Source organism: Rhinolophus hipposideros (assembly GCF_964194185.1).
Source record: "Rhinolophus hipposideros genome assembly, chromosome: 8".
Lineage (NCBI taxonomy): Eukaryota > Metazoa > Chordata > Mammalia > Chiroptera > Rhinolophidae > Rhinolophus > Rhinolophus hipposideros.
Window position 1 is genome coordinate 80187299 of NC_138054.1, and position 20419 is coordinate 80207717.

General features: G+C 52.9%; 1 protein-coding gene across 3 annotated transcripts in view; it reads right to left on the reverse strand.

Annotated features, from left to right (window-relative positions):
• The window catches only part of EPHB2 (EPH receptor B2), a 187901-nt gene that overhangs the window by 44700 nt on the left and 122782 nt on the right, over positions 1 to 20419 (reverse strand). For all 3 annotated transcript variants that reach the window (XM_081055028.1, XM_081055026.1, XM_081055027.1), the window contains exons 4-5: positions 4570 to 4725; positions 3134 to 3469 (exon numbers count right to left, since the gene is read on the reverse strand). In XM_081055028.1, the coding sequence (XP_080911154.1) occupies positions 3134 to 3469; positions 4570 to 4725 (492 nt within the window). The remainder of the gene's footprint in view (positions 1 to 3133; positions 3470 to 4569; positions 4726 to 20419) is intronic.

Sequence of the window (20419 nt, forward strand, 5' to 3'; positions counted from 1 at the left end):
TGAGTGGGTGGGGCTTGTCCAGGGGCTTGGAACAGAGAGGAGGGGGCGGGGTGGCTATGATCCAGAAAGCCTCAGGGGCTTGGAGGGCTTATAGGGGCTTAGATTCACTTAAACCTGAGTTTTCCAAACTTATCTGATGATAGGAAACACTGGAGCCACTTGATAAAAATGCAGATTCTCAGGGCTTACTCCTGGGGTTCTGATTCAGCAGTTCTGGGGTGGGGTCCAGAACCTGTGTTCTGAAAAGCTCTCATATAGTTCTGATGCACAATTTGGTGGGGAAATTGAGGCCCAGAGGCAGGACGTGATGTTCGCGAGTGTCATAGGTTGGGTCAGTTATCTCAGCTCTTCCTCTGTTACAGGATTAGGTACACACACCTTTGCCAAGTAACTGCAGGGCTCATTTACTGTGGGTTACTGCGGCACAAGCAAGGTAAGGGTTTGTGTGGTATGGCTTGGCCAGGCCACTTGTGTTCCCACCATTTACCACGAGAGAAATAAGCCTGGGTGACTGCTGGTCCAAGAAGCAGGAGGAGACATATGGAACAGATTGAATCCAGCCCACGTTCTGGAGTCCTGCCCGGCACAGACAGCCTGCGCATATTAGCTAAAACCTCACTGACCTATAGACTAATTAGTGAGAGAATGTTTATTGTTGTCAACCATTGAATTTTGAGGTGGTTTTGTTACACAGCAGTATGGCAGCAACAGCTGACTAATACACTACGGTCACCCAGCAAATGAATGGCAAGGCTGGGACTCAAATTCAGGTCCCCTGCTCCTAATCCAGTGCTTGTTTCTCACTGCTTCAGTCTTTCAATCCTGAGGACTCCCCTAGCACCCTCCTCTCTGAAAGCACCTCACTTCCACTCTACCATCTCTATTCTCTGGGAACCTCCAGCTCCAGACAGGAGGGATACATCCCAGCAGCACAGACTCCATCCTTATTGCTAAAACGCTGAGGCTTCTTGAGTAGGCAGTTCCACTCTCAGGGCTCCCAAATGGATGCAGGGGAGGCCCCCACAGCCAGGGAAAGAACTTCAGGGGCTCTGGGGAATTTCTAGCTTCTCCCAGTTGAAAAGAGTTCCATCCCCTCACTCCCACTGGGAGCCTGGACTTCCCTACCTCAGGGCTTTGTCAAGCTGGAGGGACTCACAGCTGAGGCTTCACAATCTTTTAGGTGTCTCTGCCAATAGCTGCTGGCTTTTGAGGTTCTCTCAGATTGCCCACCGTGAGTCAACTCAATCCGGACCCCAATCTGAGTGGGACTTAAATGCACCCATGGCTCTGTAAAAACTGCAGGCACATGCTTAGACACATGCCCTCCCAGCCACAGCAACACCACAAACATTCACAAACAAAACCACACTCCTTCTCAGGCACAAATACACAGACAGGCAGACCACATTCAGACATACAAACTCACGCTCACATGCACGCTCTCTGATTCAGACACACCCATTCTCATGAATGCATGTATCCATAAGAAGCCACACACCACCGTCACATGCAATCACAAACACACAGTCACCCAAACATATACGACACACCTATGCATTCTCACAAATACACTCACACGCCCAGTCAGACCCAAGGTCGCACTCAATGTTCCTTGGACATACCCTGGATTTTACCCAAGCACAGGAGTCCATTAGACCTAGTTAATGCCTCTTAATCCTTCCTGCTTTGTGACTCAACTTCTCTGAGCATCATCTGTAAAATGGAGACACAAATGCCTCCTGTTCAAGGAGACTAGGGGGAGGCAGTGAGGTCATGTACGGAAAGCACCCCTCAACCAGCTGGTTGCCCTCTCTCCTTCCATTTCCTCCTGCATGCCCTTCCCCCTTCTCAAATTCCATTTCTTTACATTGCTCCCTCCAAAATTCTATTGGGCCTTTAAATTGCAAGTCATATCCTGCCTCCTACACGAAGTCTTCCTGAACTTCTACCCCTGGATCCTCTGAGCACTCACGGTGTGGGCCCCGCTTGGCATCAGAAAGACAGGCTGGCGCCTGGCCTCCCTTCGCTCTTCCTTGAACAAGGCTCAGATCACACTCAGAGCGGGGGCTTGGCAAGGGTTGTTGAGTGAATGAGGGTACATTCACAGAGCCAACCACAAACTCTCAACTCACTGGTACCATATGGTCCTTAAAAATCTCCTAAGGCCCTTGGTTGGAGAATGAGGCTGGGAAGTGTCTCCTGGACCCAGCCACACCGAGGTTTCAGGTGACCCTGAGGACAGAGGTCTTGGTAGAGAGGAAACCTAACAGAAGTAGACTGAAGAGGGAATGGGGAGGAGGTGGTGAGACTGAATTGTCTGGCGATTGTTTTTGCCACAAAAGAAAGTTGGACAGAAGATGGAGGGTGACATGTGGGGTCACAGAAAGAATTATTAAAGTGAGCTTAGGGAGAAGAGTTTTGTTGGAGTTAGACTGGAATGGGCTGAAGGTTCAAAGAAAGCTCCTGTGGAAACTGCCAGATGTCCACTGAAGTCTGTCTCCCCACCTTCCATTGTGATAGAGTTAGGCTGGGAAAGATTACACCTCCCAACCTCCTTTGTGGCTCGGTGAGGCCACGTGACAAATCTCCTTCCAATGGAATGTGTGCAAAAGTGACAGGTGCCACTTCTGCCTACCTTGCTTAAAGGTAGGTCACTGCCATGGGTCTTCTCTCTCTCACCCTTCCTGCAGGCTAGAGCACAAATATGCCTGCAATACCACTTTGACCACGCAAACCAGGAGCATGGAGGGTGGTGAGACAAGACAGAAGGAGCCTGGGTCCCTGAATCTCCAAGCACATCAGAGCCACCCTGGGCTGCTCACCGCTGCCTCCTACAGGAGAGAGAAATGCACTTCTGTGTTCTTTAAGCTGCCCAACCCTGGGCCTTCTTGTTACAGAAGATTCACTTTTACCTTCAATATTAATACACGTTCTGCAAGTGACAGCGATTATTATAAATACCACTGCCAGGGAGAGGTAACACTCTCCCAGGTGGCCGGATCACACAAACCGCCTTTGGAAAGAGGAAACCACTCCACAGATGGGAGGGAGTCTTTAAAGAGGGCTGGTAGGATACCCATTTGGCACAGCAGGGCGCAGCATTGCCCCCGGAGCCTGCATTTGAAGCACTTACCTGCTTGGTTGGTGGTGATATTCACAGAGGCAAACTGAGGTGAGAAGGGGCTCTGGTCAGTGACGCCATTCACGGCTTGGATCTCAAAGGTGTACTGGGTGTGAGCCAGCAGGTCACTGATGTAAATGCGTGGCTCAGTCAGGCCCAGCTGGCGGGGGGCGTACTGCACATTGTCCCCACAGCGGGTGCAGGCACCCCGGCCTGAGCCACAGCTCTTGCAGATGATGTTGTAGACGAGATCCTCACGGCCTCCCGAGTCACGGGGCGGGGTCCACTCTAGCATGAGTGAGGTCTCATTGACACTGGAGATCACAGCCTGGGGTGCAGAGGGGATGGCTGGGGAGGGGAAGGGGAGATGTCAGTCAGCCTGGGCTGGGGGGGGGGTGTACATTCCTGCCCTGGCTCCTGCCTATGCCTCCCAAAAGACTGCCTCTAAATCCTTTCCCCCCTGCACCCACCAGAGAGATGTTTCTAGAATATAATTCTCATCCTGCTGCACATTTGCTTAAACCTTTCTCCCTGGACTCCAGCCTCCTCGGTATTTGTTACTAGGACAGTCTTTTTGTGTTGGGGAGTATACCCACCCAACATCTATTTCCCGTTTTTCCTTATAACAGAATGCAGTTTCATTCAGGGTGGCAATATGTCCAGCTAAAAGACTATGTATTTCCCAGCTTCCTGTGATTACAGCAGAAAGTGTTGGTTAGGACTTTTTCTTAAAAGGAGACAGCTGTAGAACGTCCCTTTATCCCTGTCCTTTCTGCTGCCTAGAATGTGTGTGATGGCTGGAGCTTTGGCAGCAATGTTGGACTGTGAAGTGACCTGAAGGGTAGGAACCACACACTACGGACGGCAGAGCAGAAAGAAAGAGCCAGACTTCAGAGAACTTCATGCATTTACCACACTACCCCAGGACTACCTATCTTTCGGCTTCTATCGTGTGAGAGAATAAATCCTTATGGTGTAAGCCACCGGGGGCAGCTCTCTGTTACTTGCAGCTGAGTGCCTTTCCTGACACGGGACTTGTAACGTTGCCCTTACAGTCACTTCTTTCTTAGAGAACCTTGGCCTGTGTTCAGGCAGCCACTGCCAGGTTAGAACACAGCCTTTTCTGCCACAGACACCACCTGTGCTGGTTCTTCTGCTGCCAAGCCTCCCGTTCTCTGTGACTCAAGACCTTGACTTTATCCACCATGGGACTTAGCAGAAGGGGTTAAGGGGCCTGATGCCAGCTTCATGGCATCTGTGGGTCGGCAGCACATCTACCCCAGGACCACCTTTCCCAACCAGTGTGTCAAGTCTTCCCCACCAGGCAATTGGCTGTTCCTCACTCAGGAAAGGCTGGCTATAGCTGAGTAGCCACCCAACCCTCGCTCTGGGCTTTTCTGCAGGTGATTGTGAACTCAGGTGTTGCCCTCCGGAGACCCCAGACGTACTGGTACACGGCATGTCCAGGGGGTCCAGGTCTGCTCGGTAGTAGCCATTGCGACAGACGCAGTTGGTGGCCCCTTCTGAAGTGGTCCGGCTGTTGATGGGACAGTGGGTACAGGCCTCGTCCCCTTGGTTGGCCTTGAAGGTTCCAGATGGGCACCCTGGGAGAGAAAACAAGGACAGTCATTGGGGAACCAGAGGAGGATTCAGGGAGGACCATGCCGTCTCCTGGAGGGGCCACGCAGGGTCATTGCTGGAAACCCCATCTCCTGAAGTTCTTGGGGGTCTCCAGCCTCCAACGTGGCCATCCTAACTATGCCAAGAAAGTTCCAGGCTACCTGGTTTCTTGTCTCTGAAGCTGTCTATGTGTTCAGCAGGGGCCCCTGGCAAGCCTTCCTTACCTAGTCCAGGGTGGCTGTGCCACAGCTTCCGGGCTCAATCCTGACTGAGTCTGAAGACGCTGAAGAGGCCTGGCGCAGTGCCTATGGCCCAGTCTTGCTTACTGAGGGCTGGCGGGGCCTTGATTCCTGGGATTCATCTGATTGAGATGATTACGTTACAGTAGCAAAGTCCTAGCACAGCATGGAGCATGTAGAGAGGGGGTATGGTCAAGCAGGCAAGAACGCTGGCTTTGGAAGCAGGCAGACTTGGGTTTGAGTCCCAGCTTGGCCTTTTACTAGCTGTGCGGCCCTGGACAAGTGGCTTAACCATTCTGAGACTCAGTTTCCTTAGTTGTAAAATTATGATTCTAAGACCCATTTCTGCAGGCCATGGTGAGCATTTGGCATAAGCGTGTAAGGCAATGACGCGAGGTCTTGCACAGCACAGGTTCCCAATGAATAGTAGCTACTATAATAGTAGGTGTTTGATCAATTTATTAAAATAAAGGGGGCCTGAAGTACCAAGGACAGCCTGCGGGGGGCAGTGTTTGCACTCAGTGGGCATTCAGCCATCTGGGATCTCCCAGGGGCTTTGGCCTTCTTCCCTGCTCTGGGGTAGGCTCAGGATTGGGGTTCAAGGTCCTGCAGCTCAGGGCTTAGGTGCTGTAAGAGGTGGCCCCTCCTGTGTGGGCCTGTGTGCCAATCCACCCTATCCTTCCTCCTGGCCCTGGGCGGGGAATCAGGAGGCCTGGGCAGTAGGCCCTGCCCCTTTCCTGGCCAGTTTCTTCTTCCACTTACTGGAGTTCATAATCCCAGCTCTGCTGTGGTGCCTTCTGGGGGATCATGGAAGGCTTCAGTGAGAAGGCAGACAGGAAAGCGCTTTGCAAGAAGCAAGTTCCTCCTTGGGATGAAAGGCGGCTAACCTGTCCACAGGCCAGGAGCTCTCACCTGGGTCACATCTCGTGCTAGAGCCCTGTGTGACCTTTGATGAGCAAGTCCAATCCCTCAAAAAGCTCCAGCCACCCCACCCTCTTCGTGCTTACATTCCTTGAGTTCAGAGTGCTTTACTCCCTGCCGAAATTGTTCCTCAAGGGGTCTCCTGGCCATGCTCTCGGAAGGTGGCAACCGTCCCAATGAACCACCCTGACTGACGCCACCCTGACTGGACCCTGTGGGATCTTGGAGGAGAACCAGCTCCAGCCCAGTCCTTGAGGAGCTGCCAGGTGAGGGGAAAGACAGGACACTGACACAAGCAACCAGAATACAGTGAGGAGGGCAGTACCTCTGGGGTTATTAAGGGCTCCCAGTGTACCGATGCGGAAATAGCTCTAGAGCATAAATAGGAAACAGCAGACTCTTACTGAGTACTTAAGTGCTGGCGCTGTCCTAAGTACTTAACCTGCAGTTACTTATCCAAGCCTCACCCAGCCCTATGATGGAGGTGATGTTACCGCCCCCATTTTCAGATGGGGGAACGGAAGCACAGAGATGAAGTATCTTTCCAAGGATGTGGCTTCCAGTGGCAGAGCTGGGACTCAGTCCCAGGTGGTCTGACTCGAGGCCACTCCCCTAACCACCACACCACACCACCTCTATGCGACTTGCATTGCATCAATGGCCCACGAGTGCTGGGCAGGGACTGGCAGCTCCTGCTCTGGGCACCCGTCCAGGGCTCCCTGAACGTGGCTCTGCTTCCTCTGAGGCACCAACCTTTCCCTGCTGGCTGGATGAAGGGCAGCCCCACTCTCTTGGCACTATCCAGTCAAGATAGGCAGGCTGCAGCCCTGGTTCTAGTTGAGAGACTGACCTCTCTGAGCCTCTCAGTTTCCTCTGCTGTCAAATGGGGGCACAAGGCTCCTGTGAGGGTGTAGAACCATCCTGATAGATAGCCAGAGATAGACAGCCTGATAGCCAGAGGGTTTTGGCTCCAAGACTAGGATGCTCCTGGTTCCCCTTTGGGTGAGAGCCTGCCCAGCTTAGCATGCCTCTTCCATCTGCTGGCGATTCCCGGGGCCTGGCTGGTGGGTAGCTGCCCACTCTCTCCTCCCCACTGTGCCAGCCCCTCCATCTGGACCGCCTTCCCGACTGCCCTCTCTCATCACCATGTCCTGGCCCCTCTCAGCCTCCCCAGGCTGCCACATCCAGAAGCCTTCCCTCATTAGGTGTGCTGCCCAGCCAACCCTCGGCCCTCCCACTGGGTGTTCTGCGGTTTCTGTATCCATTGGCTCTGTGTTTCACAAAACCCTCCTCTGTCATGCCTCCCCTCTCCCTTTACCCCTTCAGTCAATCAACACTAGGTCTTACCTCCTCAGCAGTGCCCTGTCCTGGCTTTTCTTTGCTGCCCTCCCACCCCTGTGGGCATCCAGAAAGCTCCTCCCACCCCCTCCTTAGCCTCTCCCGGCCATCTGGTGTCCTCCTGCCCACTCTCCACAGCCAGCTTTCCAAAGTGCAAACCTTTGTGTGCCACTTAAAAATCCACAATGGCATACAATGGAATATTATTTGGCCATAAAAAGGAATGAAGGCCTGATACATGCTACAACACGGATGTACCTTGGAAACACTGTGCTTAGTGAAAGAAGCCAGTCACAAAAGGCCACGTAGTGTATGCTTCCATTTACATGAAAATGTCCAGAATAGGTGCTTCCATAGAGACAGAATGTAGATTAGTGCTTGGCAGCAGCTGGAGAGAACAGAGAATAGGAAGTGACGCTAATGGGTAATGGGATTTCTTTTTGAGGGGATGAAAATGTTCTAAAACTGATTGTGGTGATGGTTTTATTCAATTCTGTGAATAAAACTAAAAATCACTGAATTGTACAATTCAAATAGGTGAATGGTGTAGTATTATATCACATAATACTTGTATGTGTATTATGTATGTGTATTATGTATGAATTGTATGAATTATATCACAATAAAACTATTTTTTTAAAAATCCACACAGCTCCCCAAACTCTTCAGGGCCCCCGGGACCCCAGGGCTGGCACATGCCCATCTCTCAGTGTCCACTGCCCCAAGCCTGGTGGTCCACACAGTCAAGTGCATACAGCGCCCGCCCCCAGGGCCCCCTCTACACCTCTGGCCTTTGTCCATCCTGCCCTTCTTACCTGAATGCCCTCCCTTTATCATCAGGTGAATGCCTACACGCCTTTAAGACTCAGTGCAGGTATCGCCTCTTCCAGGAAGTCTTCCCTAAGACCCCATGCAGGGTTGAAGTGCCTTTTAATTACTTCCTGTAAATACTTGGCTGGATTGTAAGCTTCTAACACGATGTTGGGTATCTACTAGGTGATGGGAGGATGAAATGAAGAGCTGGAAGAGCAACCAGCTCAACCACGTGACATCTGAGGAAACTGAGGCCCAGAGAGCAGCAGGCACACATGGCTCTTTTCTGACCTCAGCTGTACTATGTAACTGTAGGGTGCGCCAGAGCTTCAACCCCATCAGTCACCTCCTCTCACACAGAGGTCTGGGGCAGCCCCCATCCACAGTGCACAGTGCCCTAGAGGCCACGCTGCTCCTACCTTCTCAGCTGGGAAGGTGCCCATCCTGCTAACACCTGAGTCTCATGTACAGAGGGGGAAGAAAACAATGAGACCTGGAGACATAGACTTCGGCAGATGTACCTCTGACAGGTGTGGGCTCAGACAGATCTCCTGCCCTCTCTGTGACTGTCTCCTCCTCCGAAAAGGGACTCAAGATACCTGCATGGCACAGACACAGTGAGAGCCTGATTGGGTCTCCCTGCCTGCCAATCCTTCGTGATCTGATGAGAATGAGTCAGACCCACCACATCCCGCTTAAACTCAGCAGTGGCTCCCCACTCAGCACTAGAATTAACCCCCACACCTAGTCCCAGCCCACAAGACCTGGAAGGGGTCTCTTCTCTCTTCCTGTCACTTCCTGACAACTCCCCTTGCTCACTCTGCTCCAGACCACTGGTCATCAAGAGTGTTCTCACCCAGGGCCTTGGGCCGTGCTGTCCCCTCTGCTTGCACTCCTGTCCCTACTTTTCTCATGGTTGAGCCCTTTCATTCTTCTGGCCCCAGCTTAAATGCCATCTTCTAGAGAGGCCCTCCCTGACCACCCTAACGTAATGCTCTCCCTACAATGTCTCAGTCTCTGTTTGTTCCCTTCATTAACCCTCATCACAATTTGTAATTAAGTTGGCCCTTGAACAACACAGGTTTCAACTGCACAGTCCTCTTACACGCAGATTTCCCCCCCCCCATTAAATACAGTCAGCCCTTTTTATCCATGGGTTTCCTATCTGTGGATTCAACCAACCTTGGATAGAAAATAATATTTTCGAATTCCCAACCGTGGATTGAAAATACTGTTTTCCATCCAAGGTTGGTTGAATCCACGATGCCAAGGGCTGACTATAGAGTCAAACATTATATGCAGATTTTCGACTGTACAGGGGTGAGGGGGGCAGGAGGGTGCTGGTGCCCCAACCCCCCTGTTAGATCAATTGTATATTAGAAAAGTTTATAACCTTGCAGTCTTTTCCCTGCACTGGAAGGACCTGGAGAGGGGAAGAGGGACCAGGTTTATCGAGCCTCATTGGTTCTCTAGCTCCTGGCAGAGTGGTGGGAACATAGCAGATGCTCGATGTATATTTATTGAATGAACAAATATGCCCCTTACAGGATGCTGTGAAAATCAGATGAGAAAATCAGATGAGAAAATACTTAACCAAGTACATGCGAGATTCGGTACCACCATTATCATCAGGCCGCATGGACGCTCGGATCCCTCTCCTCACCTCATTTGCTCTCCCCATGGGTCTACCCAGGGGCCTGTGCACTGGGATGAGCAGCTCATCCTGGTTTTCAAACGGGAAGCCCTGCATCCCGGAAACACGTTTAGTCTCACGCAACCCTCGTATACTTCTCCAGCCCCATCTGTCACTACTCTCATTTGTCTGCAATTCATAGATAGCCCGGCTGCACACACACTGGTCCCTTTGCCCAAAAGCTCTTCTCCCCCATCATCCTGTCCCCTGGGGTTGGTGAATCTGACATGTGCTTTCCAGGTGCCGGGCCCAGTACGTATGATTTACATGGATTTGTGCACTGTATCCACATGACCACCCAATGATGTAGGTACCACTATTGCCCCCATTTTACAGATGAGGAAACTGAGGCTCAGAGGGGGTGAGTGACCGTGCCAAGGTCACATAGCTTCTGAATGGAAGAGCTGATCTTGCTTCTAAGTGGAAGTTTGACTCCAAATCTCTATGGTTGCAAAGACCTTATGACCAGGTACTACTGGACAAAGAAATTACCGAGTGGCTGAATGGCAGGACTGGAGACCATCTTGTCAGGCCTCCTGAGGTGGATGGGGCTTGATGGGGTCACTCAGCAAGGGAAAGGCAAAGCCTGGGCCCTAAACACAGGAATTGGGGCCAAAGATGCCGGCCAGTACCCACCTTCTGCAGACGTCCAGAGTGCTTGGCCAGGCAATCCAAGGCGGCGATGGCAGCCGGCCGGGGATGGTGAGGAGGATTACAGGGAAACAGATTTTCTCCCCGCCTGCCCCCTGGGCTCCAGGGATAGGTGATAATTGACCGAGTGAGCCCCGAGTCAGGCCGAGGCAGGGCTCCATCTGGGCCTGGCATGGCGGGGCTGCTAATTGGCACCGGGTGATACTTGAAGCCTCCTTGGTCGGCCTGCTGCTCTGCTCCCCCCTCTCCTCCCAGAAACTCCGGTTTACTTCTCTAAACGGCAGATGCCACAGTGGAGTCAAATGCTTGAGCCGGCCCCATGTGCCAGGCCTCGGGGGAAGGAGCTTCTCTGTCTTCTGGGGATCCACAGAGCAGAGGGCTCTCTGCCGGCGGGTCTGAGCAGAGGCAGGCTCACCCCAGTTTAATTCCGCCTCTTGAGAACCCGAGCAGGAGGTCTGACGACACTGGGCCTGGGCATGGATTGTGAAGCCAGCTGCCAGGGCTGAATCCCAGGGTGGCCATGGGCAAGTCACCGAACTCTGTGCCTCAGTTTCCTTGTCTGTATAACAGAGAGAATAACACTGACCTGTCATTTGGTGGGCGGATTACATGCGGTAATATAGGTAAAGCACTCGGAAGAGTGCCTGCCTGGGTCACATTTAGTGCTTATACACGTGTTGGCTGTTGTTATCTTCATTCCTTCTGGGCCCACCACTTGCTCTGTGCTAAGCCCTGGGGACACGGAGGGGAAGATGCAGGACTGCGGTCCAGCTGGGCCGATGGTGAATGATGAATTTATTCAACAGACATTTGTTATGTGTCTATTATGTATACCAAGCCGCTGCTATGTGCCAGGCACGGGTACATGAGACTCAAGGCCCAGGCTCTGCCTGCAAGAAGGGGCTGGAACACCTTCCTTTAAACGGGACTGAGTGCTGGCTGCTGTGGGCAGAGAGGACAGAGTGGGTTCTGGGCTCAGCAGGGCCAGGATGGAAGGGCAGAAAGCTCACTTTCTTGTTTGGGACCTCCAAGAAGCTCTGGATTTGGGTCAGGAAGAGGAATTGGACTGGGCAGAGTGGAGTCCTGGGCCCAGAGTGGGGAGGCCCGGGCGTGGCTGCCCCTGCCTCCCCTTGCTCTCCTTGCTCTGTGAGCCCTCTCTGGGCTTGACTAGAAACCATTTCTACAGCTTCTTCCAGCTATAGGACTCTGGCTTTGGACAGGCTCAGGCACACAACCCTGGGCCCTACATTCTCCTTGAACTGTGAAAAAAACTTATTTGTGTATTTTCTGGGGCTTGGGCTGTGTGTATGTCAGGTCTGAGCTTGTGTTGTTCTTGTGGCTAAGTGGGTGGGGTTTGGGGGTCTCCCTCATGCAAGTGGCTTTTGCATTTTGTAACACTTCTTGCTTTTGCTGTTGAGGTTGAGCCAGTGGAGTCAGTCCCCCTGGGCTGTGCTGGGCAGGGTGCCCGGTTCTTTGTGCCATGGGCAAAGCCACTCTGGAAGCAGGCAGGAGGAGGAGCTTCCAATAAAAGGAGGAGCTTCCAATCCCTGTAGCTACCATGCACCTCCTCAGTGCTGGGCCAGGAGCTTCCCTAGCCTATATTCTCATTCAGTTCTTATGGTCGCCCAGTGCAGGAGGTGTTAGCCCATTTTAGATATGAGGAAACTGAGGCTCACAGAAAGGAAATGCCTTGTCCAAAGTCACTCAGAGGCTTAGGGGCAGAGCTTGTGACCCTACAGTCCACCTGCCTCCGAGGCCCTCAGTGTTCTAGCTTGGTGATGGTGCCCATCCCTGCCCTTCCATCCTTCCCCTCTCCCTTCTCCCCCTGAGAAGAGGGGCGCTGCCCAGCCAGGTTAAGTCCAGAGCACCCAGAGTCATTCCTCTGAGATAGTAGCTACTACTGGGGCCACGCAGGGGATGTCAGTCATCCTGCTCCCACCCCACCCCCACCCCCACATTCCTGCTTCCTTCTGCCTGCCTGTGCCGGGACCCAGGCTCTGCATCCCCGCCAGCAGCTGGCAGGACTACGGAAGTCAGAAGACAGTGACAGGAACTATGTTAACACATCTCCTCTTTGCCTAAAGGGGGAACCCAGGACCTCCCCAGGACAGTCTCCACACGGCCATCTGCTGAGTCCCTCCTCTGCGCAAGACTCTTCAGTGGCTCCCCTGTGCCTGTGGTGAGTCTAACCTGCTTCAGCCTCCACGGTCCACCTCACCAGCCTCCGCTCCTACACCTCCTAGCACACCCTGAGCTCCTGTCACGGTAGGCAGCTGCCATCTACCTAACAAGCTGTGCTCGGTCCCACCTCTGGGCCTTTGCTCAGGCAGTTCCCTCTGCCTGATGTGCTGTTTCAGCTCCAGCCCAGGACATTCAAATCTTAGCTCCCGCCCAGATTACCATGTGGTCCTTCCCCTAGGTCCTGCTCCCTCGGGATGGGGTGGGGGCCTCTCTCCTGGGCTTCTGAAATGTCGGCACTTCACATCTGCCACTGCATTATCCAGTTGTAACTGTCTGCCTTCCGCAGCAGGCTGTGAGCCTGGTGACAGCAGGTACCCACCATGTCCGGCACCTCTCAGCCGTGGAGTCTGGCCAAGAGGTAATAGACAGGGGGCCTCAGGAAGTGTTTGTAACTGACTGACTGAGGCTCAGAAAGGTGGGATCTTGTGCAAAAGGTCCCTCAGCTTGTGTGTGGCCTGGAGGTTTTGTTCTAGGCCTCTGGAGTCCCCCAGACCACGTCAGAGTCTCCAGAGCTCCCCAGAAACGGGCTCTCAAGGCATCTTACCTTAGTCCTTGGCATTTGGTTAACATCCCTCTCCACCTCCCACCTTCCCACCCACCCAACTGTGAGCTCCATGAGGGCAGCCACCATGCCGGCCCTGCTCACTCCCTGGCATCGAGCCTGGCACAGAGAAGGCCTGTAGGTCCCAGGGCCCTAAGGCTAGAGTAACCAGAACTTTCATGACCACTGTGTTTCTTGACGTCCCCTCCCCAGTTGTACGTGTGTGTCTGTGTGTGTTAGTGGCGGGATGGAGCTCAGTGTCTCCTGGGGGAGCCAGACCCTGAACCCCACAACCTGCAAAGGTGGGTGAGGGTGTTTCACACCCTACCCTTCCAGCACCTGGATCCCACGTTAGGCCCCCAGTCTGGGCTCTGACCTGCCTCCCTTCAAGCCATCCCCACATAGGGGCTGAGAGCTCCCGCCCGCCCAGCAGGCAGCCCCATTCCTCCAATTTCCTCCCAATTAATCAAGCTCTGAACTTTTTAATTATCTGCCTGCAGGGTGACTCCCCACTCTGGTGAAGCAATTAAGGACATTTCCAAGTGCTGTGTGGCTGCCGGCAGGCAGCTTTGACCAGGCCTTGATGGAGGAGGTGAGCAGAGGGAGGGGCTGGTGACAGGAGGGGTGGACAAGAATCCCCCTGGGCCAATGGGGCGGCTGGAAGGCTGTCCTGGGGTCCTGGCCAGAGATCTGGGGCCACATTGTCTGGGGAGACCCCCCATGTTCAGTCGTCCTTTGTCTGCAGCCAGAATTTGACTTCACAGATCCCAGACAGTTACCATAAGCCAGGCACCAGGTTAGGTGCTTTACAATCTTACTGTATCCTCACCTTGACCCTGGGTGAAGGAAATACAATTATTTCTATTTTACAGATGAGGAAACACAGGCTTAAAAACATCAGGCGACTCCAGAGATGTGGCTCGGATTTGAAGCCAGCTGTGAGTCCATGTCCACTTCATTCCACTGTCTCTTAACGATCAGTAGGGCCTGTCAAAGTGCCCAGGAGCAGAGAGGAAGGGGGTGGGTCAGGGGACGCCTCTGGAGGAGATGCTTTACAATTTTACTGCACCCTCACCTTGACCTTGGGACTAGGAAATACACAGGCTTGAGACCTGCAGAAGAACACAGGCTCTCCACGTGCAGGGTGGCTGGTAGAAGAGGGCATTTCGGGCAGAGGGGACAGCCCGTGCAAAGGCATGGAGGTGTGAAACGGCATGGTGTGTGTGTGGGAAGCTACAAATAGTTCAGGGTCGCTGAAGCATGAAGTTCGAGGCTGAGAAAGGCGGGAGATGAAGCTGGAGAAGCAAGTGGGGTCTGGGTCATTGGAAGTCAGGAGAACACTCGTGATCTTCTGGTTCAAGCTCCTCATTATGACTACAGAATACATGCCCCAGACATGGACAGTGACTTGCCTAAGGTCTCAGAATTCCTCGGAATGGCAACCTACCAGGAGGGACAGAAAGCTGTTGGTGAGGGAGCCGGGGCTGCAGCTCAGGAGTCCCGAGGGCCAGATTTGGAAGGGGAAAAAGAGGGACAGAGGAGTAGTAGCTGTCAGATTACCGCAGAAGCCTCTCCCTGGTTTCCTGGCTTTTGCTCTAGCCCTCCCACCTCCCCACTTTCCTGTGGCTGCAGTCTCCTCTCAACACATGGGCCAGAAGGCTCCTGCAGAACAGGAATCGACTGTGTGTTGCTCCTCTGCTCAAAGCCCTTCGATGGCTCCCACCTCACTGGGAGTACAAATTAAGAGCCGATAAAGTCCCCTTTACTGCTCTGGTTACATCCATCCTTAAGGATTTTATTCTTTTTGATGTAAGTGTGTCCCCTTTACCTCTCTGAACTTAACTCCTACTACCCTCCTTCCTGTCCACTCCACTCTAGCCACGGGCCTCCTGGCTGTCCTGGAGCACATCTGGCCTCAGGTCTCCTCTAGCCTTCCGGCCTTTGCATGGCTATTTCCTCTGCCTGGTTCAAGTCCTAGCTCAGCTGCTTCTTCACGATGTCCCTCTCTGAGCCTCACATCTTTCATCTATAATTGAGGTTAATGCCGCACACCCTATCTTCCTTCCCAGGCTAATGTGGGATCCTAGTGGGAAAATGGGTATCAGAGAGAGCTCCATAAAAGCCCTCCGTCCAGCTTGATGCTATCGCTGAAACGGGGCTTATAAAGGCCCTCACTGGGTCCTGGAGAAAACAGGCCCTTTGGCGAGCAGTGGGCTCTAGGCCCTAAGACCTTAAGCTGGATCGACACGCCGGAGCCTCCCAGCCTGTAATCCTTGGGCCTCACAGATGCTGGAAAAGCAAGTGTTAAATAATAATCACAATGTGCCCGAGGGGAAGCCGGATGTGTTGGGAAAGCTTGACACATCTGGCAGAGTCCCCCCGGCACATCTGGCTGCTGTATTGACAGGTGGTGTAGTGGGTCACTGAGGAAGGGCCTGGAGGGCCCAGTCCTGGTGCCACGAGGGGGGCGACGGCCGGATGGAGCTGGGAAGCATCTCCCAAGCTGCCCACGGGCCATATACCCTCTATGGGTCCCCCTATAGGCCATTCCTCTGCCTGGTTTGGTGGCTGTGTTCTGAGAGGCCAACTTGGGACCCAGAATCTGGGCCACCAGATTCACAAATCCTTGCCTCATTTTGTTGGCGCCAGCTGCCCCTGCTGGGGTTGGGGGGCCTGGGAAAGCCCCCTCTCCTCTCCAGCTGGGGTTGCATTTTTGGGGTCATTTCATGTAGCACTTCCCCTTCTATGGGATCCAGAAATGTGGTCCTCAGTTCCACCTGAGAGAGCCCCCCCCCCGGGCTGAGACTGGCCTCCTCCCTCCTCCCACCTGCCCCAAGAAAGCCATGGTCATTAATAAAGGACACAATTAGCTGTCAGCGGAGAACATGTCTGGAATTTTTTACCTGCCTGTGAGCTCGGTTAAGGCAACAAACCCCTAGACCCCCCGGGGAAGCAGCTGCCACACACCTTTTGGGGGCCCCTGCGCCTGGGCCCAGGGCAGGAGGGGGCCTGTGACTTTTTCAGTGTGGGTTCCGCAGGCTCGGACCTGTGCAGGGCAGTTTTTTTCCAGGCCAGTGGAGAAAGTGACAGAGTAAGAGAGATTTCCTGGCAGAGGTTGTTTTTCTCAACCCAACAGGCAATACAATTCAATACGATTTTCTCCCCCTTCTTGTGCCAACTCAGAGTCTTTTAGAGCTAGATGGACTTTAGAGAAAAGAGTTCGTTCAATTTCTCACTTTACACCTCCTTTTACAGCTGGGGACACTGAGAGCCAGGGTGGGGAAGTGGCCTTGTCTGTGGCAAATGGAAATAAATATGCTTCTCTTTTTGCTTCTCTATGGATCCCGAGCTTACCTAACACAATCGAAATTTGTAGCCAAAGTCCAAAGGAATGTTTCAAAGTCCCTGACATTCATTGTGAACACACTACCGAGTCCTGACTATGTGCTGGGGCTGTGGGTGGGGGTGGGGGGGACAGTGGTGAATGAGGAAGACGTGGCCCCTATCCTCACGGAGCTGCGGGTCTAGTGAGAGGGAAGGAAGCAATAGACAAACACAAATACTAAACAAAATTTGTGATGGCCACGAAGCAGGCAGCCAAGGGCTGAGGCAGGACAGGCCTTTCTGAAAAGGTATCATTTAAAAGGCAATCCTGAGGAGAAGAACGTTTGGCCGAGTGGGAGCAATATTTGCAAAGGGTACAAGCTCAGTTTCTCGGTTCCTCCTTAGTGTCATTACCAAGTACCTGACACCCACTTGGTTGGCACCAGCTGCCTATGACCCTGGACAGACACGACCATGTCCAGGAAGGCACTTAATGCTACGAGGTTGGGAATTGTCACCTCTATTCTGCAGATGAGAAACTGAGGCTCACTGCAATGACATGCCTTCCCTGGGCACAAGGACACCAAGTTTGGGAGCCCCGGCCTCTAATACCAGCCTGTCTCTCCTTGCTCTTCTGGGTGCTTTCCAGAACCACTGCTTCTCCCAGTAATCCGAAAGGTTGGTGTGCTTGAGCCCTGGGAGCCTGTGACTTGAATGCTAATGAAAATCCCACTCAAGAGGTCCAGGCATTTGGCGTCTCAAGGAGAAGGGATTAGGAAACACAAACAGGGAGAGGGGGAGTTTGTCCACATTCACACCAAGGCTTGGGGGGCCTGCCATCGTTCTCCCTCTTAGGGGTACAGAAACGGTTGCCCTCCTCCTGTTGGCTTCTGGGGAGCAGGCGTAGTCCTGAGCTAACCCAAGCCATAAATCAAATGCACAAGATGTGGCTTTGGCAGCCATCCCAGTTAAAAAGATCTGGGGGTTTGAGTTGACCACAAGCCAAAAGCTGCTGAAAAAGCCAATGTGGTCTTCGGCTGTCAGAGCAGAAGTAGAGTGACAGCCCAGCATCCATCCCTGCTGCTCAGGCAAGGTCAGGTTTGAGCTCCACAGTTAAAGGAAGTATCATGAGTAACAGTGGACAGGAGACCTCAAGCCTGTTTTCCATTTGCAACCATCTCTGGGTGGTGCCAGAGGGGCTTGGAGTGGGGTCTCAGGTAGAAACTATTCTGGGCAGCACGTTCTAGGCACATGGCAGAGTTCTGGAGCTCCACTTACCCTTCTCTCGTCTGGATCCCTGAGAAGTAGGAGTTCTCTCCAAAATCTCGCTCAGCTTCTGCCTTCGCGTCCTAGCTCTCCTGCACATTGGGGACTTGAGATCACGTACATGGTCTCACAAGGGCCTGCCCTTCCTTTGAGGACAGACTTAACAGATAGAACCCAACAAGGATTTTCTAGGTAATGACTTTATGCCCAGCTCTGTGGTGGGCACTAGGCACAGAAGGGATTAAGACACAGTCTCTGGCCTGGAGGTCCACTGCCAGAAGGGGAGAGTGAATAGGCACAGATAGGGGTATGAAAGAAGGCTTTCTAGGAGGCGCCATTTGAACTGGGCATTAAAGGATGCGGAGCAGGAGTCTGTCAGGGCCAGAAGAGATGCCAGGCATTTCAGGAGACGAACAGTGTGTGCAAGGGAAGGTGAAGGGCAAGGCGGGCTGTCTGGAACATGGGATGTGTGGAAAGTAAAGAAAGGTGATCTGATGTTACCACAAGGGGCTTGTGAGCTCAGTGATGGAGTCTGGGGTTTTATTCTCTAAGAGCAGGGAAGCCAGCTGGGGTCCTGTGCTGGTGCTTAAATGGCCTCAGAGCCCTGGTGCCCTCAGCCCGTTCCTCCCAGTAGCCTGCCCAGACCCTCGCCTCCTCAAGCTGCAGCCCTCCTGCTCCGGCCTTCGCCAGCCCAATTCCCAGTCTCAACTCTTTGCGTCTTTCTCTGTTTACTCCAGATATCTCCCTCTTCCAGCTCTTGAGCCTTTCCTCCTGTGTGTGACCAGTACCATCTCTTCCACCATTGAAAATGAACTGATGGGGCCAGCCCAGTGGCTCACGCGGTTAGAGCTCCAAGCTCCTAACTCCGAAGGCTGCGGGTTCGATTCCCACATGGGCCATTGGACTCTCAACCACAAGGTTGCCAGTTCAATTCCTCGAGTCTTGCAAGGGATGGTGGGCAGCGCCCCCTGCAACTAAGATTGAACACGGCACCTTGTGCTGAGCTGCTGCTGAGCTCCCGGATGGCTCAGTTGGTTGGAGCGCATCCTCTCAACCACAAGGTTGCCGGTTCGACTCCCGCAAGGGATGGTGGGCTGTGCCCACTGCAACTAGAAACGGCAACTGGACCTGGAGCTGAGCTGCGCCCTCCACAACTAAGATTGAAAGGACAACAACCTGAAGCTGAACGGCACCCTCCACAACTAAGATTGAAAGAACAACAACTTGACTTGGAAAAAAGGCCTGGAAGTACACACTGTTCCCCAATAAAGTCCTGTTCCCCTTCCCCAATAAAATCTTAAATAAAAAAAAAGAAAGAAAATGAACTGAGCTATTAACAACAGCAGCCACCATTTATTGTGCACCTACTGTGTGCCAGGCTGAGGACTTCAAGTAAGTTATCGGGGGCCATGCATCACAATGGTGAGAGCCACAGGCTCTGGAGTGGAGTCCATCTAGCCTTGAACCCTGGCTCTGCCACTAACCTCGGGCAAGTTACTTAACTTCTCTTGGTGCCTTAGTTTCCTTCTCTGGAAAATGGGTCTATCAATAGGCCTTACCTTGTAGTGAAGATTCAGAGTTAATACTGTAGAGTGTCTTATCTTTTATCAATGATTCCTACAGCAATCCTTTAAGGTAGGTACTATTGATATTGTCATTTATGAGGAGACAGTTAAGGTTTTGTGAAGATAAGTAACCCATCCGCAGCCAGTATCAGAGCTGGGAGGGGAGCAGTGGAGTGCTATAATACCTGAGACTACATGTGGAGTATTAAGTATTCTATGTCCTTACCTCTTCCAGGCTGGTGCCTGGGCTGGGCCTAGGGACCCAAAGCTCAATGGGCTCCCAGCCTGGTGGGGAAGATGCCCAAGTAAACAGGTAGTTTCCAAAGAGTGTAACCAGTGTCTTGGGGTTCATGGGGGGAGGAGGTGCTGGGCCTGGGAGCCCAAAGGAAGGGGCCTTCACATTGGTGTTCTCTGGAGGTGATAAAACTTGAGCTGTCTTGAATGACAAAGGACAAGGACAAAAGAATGAAAGGAGGGGCATGCCAGGCGAGGGAACAGCCTGGACAAAGGTGTGGAGGAGTGAAACTGCACAGTGAAATTGACGGCCTGCGGCTGGAGCCCCGAGTGAGAGAGTGCAGGGGGTGCAGGACATGAGGCTGGACAGACAGGCGGGCTGGGCAGCAATGAGCCTCCTTCCCAGCAGTGGACAAATGGGGCGATGCCTTCGCTCCTGCTGCCTGCAGATCAGGGAGCTCTGTCTATGGCATGACAGTTTGTGAACCCAGAGAGAATTGGGAATAAGTCCCTGGACTGGAACATTCTTGGGTCATCAAGTCCCGCATGGCAGAGCAAGGGACCTGGCTCCTCTGAAGGGCTCCTTCTAGTCTAACTGATCCCAAACTTTCCCAGGGATAGACGGCTTCTTAAAAACATTCCTATCCAAAAACCTTATAAAAATCCCACACCTTCTCAGTTTTAAAGGGTCAAGAGCAAGATGTGGCAGAACAAGGGGTCTTCGGCCAACAGCCTGGATACTTCATGACGAATTGCCCAGACACAGTCATTTTAGAGAGTTCGCCTTTAAATGGCACTTCAACTTGCCCCTAAATGTCTCCTTTATTTGAACAGTGTGTTTATGGGGCCTGG